This window comes from Echinococcus granulosus (assembly GCF_000524195.1).
Source record: "Echinococcus granulosus chromosome Unknown EG_S00013, whole genome shotgun sequence".
NCBI classification, from domain to species: Eukaryota; Metazoa; Platyhelminthes; class Cestoda; order Cyclophyllidea; family Taeniidae; genus Echinococcus; species Echinococcus granulosus.
In genome coordinates, this window is record NW_020170393.1 from 1,294,123 (window position 1) to 1,300,139 (window position 6,017).

General features: G+C 42.5%; 1 protein-coding gene across 1 annotated transcript in view; it reads left to right on the forward strand. All coding sequences in view use genetic code 11, as the record gives it.

Annotated features, from left to right (window-relative positions):
• The window catches only part of EGR_02851 (hypothetical protein), a gene marked incomplete at both ends in the record, with an annotated part of 9,105 nt that overhangs the window by 2,666 nt on the left and 422 nt on the right, over window positions 1-6,017 (forward strand). Inside the window, 3 exons of the mRNA XM_024492100.1 lie at window positions 2,097-2,241; window positions 3,129-3,166; window positions 5,212-5,324. Of these exons, the coding sequence (XP_024353594.1) occupies window positions 2,097-2,241; window positions 3,129-3,166; window positions 5,212-5,324 (296 nt within the window). The remainder of the gene's footprint in view (window positions 1-2,096; window positions 2,242-3,128; window positions 3,167-5,211; window positions 5,325-6,017) is intronic.

The following is a 6,017-nucleotide window of genomic DNA, read 5'->3' on the forward strand; positions in this document are numbered from 1 at the left end:
GCTATGGGAAAGTAACTACAGACAGTCGCTGCACCGGTTTGTTCGTGTATTTTAACCTTCACGATAAAACTTTCTGACTGTTGAGCTAAAATTTGCAGCAAAAGAAAACAAAAAAGTCATCCATACTTCAAGAGACAAGTGTCTTAACAGCGAAATAGCATATCTCCCTAAAGAACCAATAGGATCCCAATCTGGGTTGGGGGGTGGACGGGGGTGGGCGAGAGAGCTAATGATGACTTCCAGCATTGAGCAAGTCACGGTGCTTAACATGCTGACTGCTATCGCGATGTACCCACGCGACGGCATGATTTGCCTGCTTGAGCCAAGCGTCACCACTGTTTTTGATCCGTCTATGCTAACTGTTTGCACAGTCTCGTATGTCGAAAACAGAGTGGTTCAAGTTGAGGCTACATGGGTGTATGTTGTTCTGAATCTAGGACGGTGGCAATTCGTAGTTTCTGAGCCAAAGAAGGTAGTCAAACAGAGAACAGTAGCGTATGTCCTATCAGAGCTGTAATAATTCTCGTCTGTGATTGTCGGCATTCCTCTGAAACCCGACAGGCACCGACAAAATAATATTTTCTTTTTGCCACTACTCTGATATTACCACCAAAGATATACGATTGCAAGGTAAGGTGAAACATTTAATCATTTCTTCCCTCAAGCATTTGGAGAGAGGTCTTAAAAGAGCTGCTAGACTCAACTGAAGCGATGCCAAAATACTGAGTGCGGCTGTCAGCAATTATGATCGGCTCAAAGACAGCCCCATTGAAGAAAAAAAATGATCAGTAGTAATGAAACAAAGAGCGCTTTAGAAGGTACCACCACGGATCGCACACGCAATCCCGGAACAGCATCTGGATTAACCACCCCGCCCCCCATTTCCACCTTACATAACCGCAAAGTGTGGGCTGTTATTTTCAAGGTTTGGTAAATACTACAATTAACGTTTAACAGTCTATCCCCTCTCTCTCTCACACCTTGAGCGAGATCAACATTTTGAATCTGCCAGCATCTTTTGTTATAGCGGTGGTGGTGGCGGCAGTACTGATTCATTACTAATCATCACTCGCAGAAGCAGCAGCATGTGCAGTCGAACCCGCATCCTACCGCCTTGCTCACGGATGCGGCAAGTGATAAAGTCATCAAGCGTTTGTGCATAATGAGGGTACACATCTCCACACTTCAACCGGGTTAATAGGGAGCGTGACTAAATGAGCCTAAAATACAAGTACTTTGTCTGTAGCATCGCATTACTGAGAGCGGCCTTTGGGGCTACGGATGACAGGTCACATGATGTTTCACCACTCCTCGTTGCCTCTTTCATCTGCAACGCGAGTCAGGTGGGTAACACCTATGCTAAAGAAAATAATATGAAAGTGAAGACAGGATATCGAAAGGCATGGAGACAGAGCTCAAAAATGCCTTGAGGTATTCCATGGCAGTATTAATACTACCAAGCAGCGAAATAAATAGGTGAGTTATTTTTGGAAGTTTCTTTAGATAAATTAAATAGGAGACTAAACTATTCTTAGTGTGAAGTAAAATCATGCTTAGCTATTAATCAGCTTCACTGTTAGGTTCATTGTTCCTAGCAATGAAGTTGAGTTGAAATGGAGCATATTAAAAGCAAGCTGTATCTACACCCTTCCATACTAACTATTCCATTTTTTTGCCAGTGAAGCCCTTATTTGCTTTTATTATTTTAGCTTAAAAGCTGCTTTTATATTAAACCATTGCCTGTATCGCTTAACACGTTCGCAAAAAGTGTCACATATATGTGACGTTCTGGTTTTTATCCGATCACTGCACTAAAAATGCACGAAATAGGTTCATTACCAGTCTAATAATAACTGATTGCATCACATCTTGTGTCGCAGGTAGAGCTACTATTTAAAAGAATAAAACAGTCTAGGGATAGTTACAGATTTTTTGGTTCAGGATGTTATAAATACATGCCACAAAAAGTTAAAGACAGTTGGCATCATATATGAGTAGGAAACATCTGGGCTGTAGTGGTTTACATTCCTCCCAGACAGTGGTTTATTGCCGATGCTTAGGAGGCTTTGGTAATTGGTACTTCATCTCCACTAAAGGAACATTCAGGTAGCCCAAGTTTATTATCATCACTCAACGCATATTACCCGTCTTTTTCATTCCAACAAATCCAATTTAAATTAGATAAGAAAAAAAACAAAAACGTTTACTTCATTAGCAGTAGATTTCAGTTTGGGTGGCACTGTAGGGAAGGCGACCCTACAGAGTGGAACACCTGTTAATGTCTAGACTATCGATGCCCTCCTCTCCCCAGCCACCGTCCCGCCCTTGATCTTAATTTCACCGGTGGAAAAAAAAGCCCCTAAGTCAAATATATTATTTCTTTTTTTTCGCCACACTGACAAAAAAAACAACTTGAAGCCTTGACAGTTCATTTGTTGGCGCAGCGACCTGACGGCTGGTGTGGATGAATCGATAACCGTCTGTCTGTTGACTGCACTCTCTCTCGAGATAAAGAGAGAGTGAATGACTGGGTGAGTGAGTGAGTACATCGACGCGCCTCGTTTGAGTCGACGGGGGTGAGCAGGGGGTGTGGCGGTTCATCTGTGTGTGTGTGTGTGATTGTGCTTACGCGCCTGTGTGTGTCTGCTCAAACAGCACAACGAAAAATGGCGAGTGCACTTGAACAAAGTCCATTTCGACGTCGAACCGGTGGAAGGAAGGGGCGGCGGGGTGGCCACCCACATTTGCCAACTACTTTAGTGAGTACGCAGAGGCTGCGGTTATTTATTGGAGGTACACCCTCGGGTGGGGAGGGGGGAAGTGGTTAAAGAAATGTACTTTTATCACAAGTGCACAAGTAGGGAATTTTTAACCGGTAACTTTGTCGCCAAGTTTTCGCCTTCGTCTTGACAACGAAAAAAACACGTTGTAGCACTTGCGGGGTTTGCAGAGCTGGAGATATAGAAGGAATGAGAAAAATAAACATTACCATCGCAAGCACTGGCGTGCCAGTCGAATTTTGGGTGACTGAAAAAACCTGCCGCTACATCACCCTCTTGCCACTTCGAGCTTCCACGTTGGCAGTTCTAGTATTCGTTCTCTTGCTTCTGCCCTCACATATTTTTCAGTAAATTATAATCAACAGCTTGACAGGAGCAAAGGTGAAGTAGGGAATGCTTATGGGGGTTATTACCCCATTATCTGTAATAGAGGTCTTGATGATCTGCACCTGAGAGAGAAGTTTATTCAACTAGCAGCGGAAAATTTTAGATGCTTTAGAGCAAGTATCACATTTTGATACCTCTTTGTAAGCAGCATCGAGTGTGATGTCTTCAACTCATAATTCTAAATCTTTGGGCTCATAGCGATACATCAGAACCGTTTTGACTCGATCAAACCTGATCTAGTTCCATTGACAAACCCTACTTAGCTATCGTGTTTTGGGATGGCTATAGAAAGTAGATCCAGCTTCGATATTTATTCTGTTGTAAAAAATCTAATCTATGCATACTGAACTATACACCAGAAGCCTTCATTTTGTGGCCTTTTTTGCAGCATCCATTCTGTAAATCAATGTGGCACTCAAGTTGCCATTGAGGGCTTTATACAGCTTGAAAGCCTGACAGGATGGAGATGACGTGAGTAGGGCCTCATGTCGGTGCCGTAATTGCCAAATTCCGAATGGCCGAAAGGAGTGGCCGAATCAAACATGCAATAAAAGCAGAGAACATTCTAAAACAGTACCTAAGGCACATAGGAAATACCTCCTGATCCGACCTGCCTATTTCCTACATTTAAGGCAGGAAATGGGCAAGGTGAATAAATTCAACTAATTCGGGAGGTAGGAGCAAGCCGTCAGTCACCGAGGCCATCTTAATAGGTAGTTGGGTGATATTTATGTCCGACGGAAAACATTTTCACGGGCAAAAATGCCTTCGCATTCTTTTCAAGTTCTGACATCACAGGACAGTCGGTGCTGTGGGAAGGATACCGACTAGGCAACCACGTCAGTCATCCACATCGCATGCATTTAAAAGTTCGTCTGACAGCAACGTCACTGATCCCTCCTTCCAGTTCCCTAAACCTTCAGTTTCGTCCTGTTTAAGAACCGTATTGTGGGAATGGGAATGTGCTGACCATCACGCATTTCCACCACTAGCCGTGAGAACACTGGCCCAAAAGCAGAGTCGATTTTGTGAGGATAAGGTATCGCGTCTGCTCCTCCTCGATACTGTCCTCGCTTCAGTGCTGTCCAGTCATATATATGTATTTATCGTGGTTTTATCCAATTAGGAGAGAGGTGGAGGAGGTATCACGTGTTCACATTACTGAAATCGTCATACGGGTACCGTAGACAGCTCTGTAACGAACTTTTCCAGATGGTCTACTACCAGTGTTGGGATAAGGGCAGCTGTAGTAGATAGTCGCCGCTTTCAAACCCTCTGTAAGGGATCGTCACTGATTCTCCCATCCGCAGCCTCCGCCCTCCTTGCATCGCACTGAGATTTAGCATTCAGGCATGGAAATCAAGGATTGGGCTCTCTTTCCGCTGTCACTATTGCAGAGTCTCAAGACTTCACTGAAGACGAAAGGAGATGTAATATTAGGACAGAATATGTATTGCAGATGTATTAGAGAGCTGGGGGAGTACTGGTTTCGCCCAGAGGGTATACCGGTGAGTGGAAGTGCAAAAGTGGAGCCTTAATTGCCCACTAAGGCAAAACAAACCGTAAAAGTATCACGTTTCTGCTATTATAATTGGTCACTATTTGGCTTGCTCATAATCTGGAGGACTTCAGTTTTATGGACAATTTCGATGCACCAATGAGGACCGAGAAAGTTTTCTTATTAATAATCGTTGACCCCTTTACTATCCAATCATTGATGGGAGAGGACAGTTTAAATTCAAGATTTATTGATTTTATTACCCAACTTTTTTTGACGACCCCATTGAGATCAGCCAAAAACCCAACTTAAAAACTTTATTTTTTGACTTGGTTGTGGTAACACCTTTGGAAGTAGTCAAGGTTTCCCGTATTTTCCACATCCTTCTCAGAAGTGCCAGCCAGAGCTGAATAGACTTGGGAGAACTCCCCATTCGTCCTAACAGTTAATAAAATTGACGATTGAATTAGTACTCTGAAGCAAATACACAGGGCAATCTTTGGGCCCAATTAGAATTAAATTGAAGAGATTTTCTTTTCGAAAAAGGCCTATGTTCGACAGGAATTCACAGCTTCTTTAATCATTCTGCATGTTATGCTTATGATAACATTTAATGTACAAAGAATTTCAATTATTTACAAGATTCTTAAAAAAAAGAAGTGAGTGAAGAAATAAGACAGTGAAATTCATCACAAGCAATGAATGTTTTGGCAATCCGGTTGCGACATTTGTGAATTCTCCCCGTTTGCATGATCAATGGGCTAAAATCTAGCGGTTGATTAAAACCCCAGTTACTCATAAGTTGCATAATTTTTTTCGGAAAAATAGCCTCATACAGGGTCACTCTGAGTGTTGTTGAAGTTTCTATGTGTCATTACAAATCAAACAATTTTGATTTCTTCAATTTAAAGGAGTAGATGCTGCGGATTCTATAACTCCAGGCGTACGGCTGCCCGATGGACTACATCTTGAGCATTCTTGGGATTCCATGTAGGGTTACGGCGAAAGCACTGCTAAATCCAGAAAACAGGAGCATCTACTTCGAATTTTCCTAAGCTAAAGATCCAGCCATTGCTGCTCTGATTGTCGGGATTCAATTCCTCAATGATTACCGTAGGTTAATACCTTTGGCTTGATATTTAATGGGTTAGACTAAGCGCTAAGATTCTGATCTTCCTATTTCCTGTCCTCAGGGGATAATGATAGATTAGAAGGATAAAAGGCAGTGAATCAAACATTTATTTCGCAAATTTTTTAACACTCCACCAGCGTCGCATATTGCGCGATAACTCGTTTTTTTTTTTGAGGTCGGCATCACAAGCATGTGTCGCAAACAGATTTGCTGAACATAG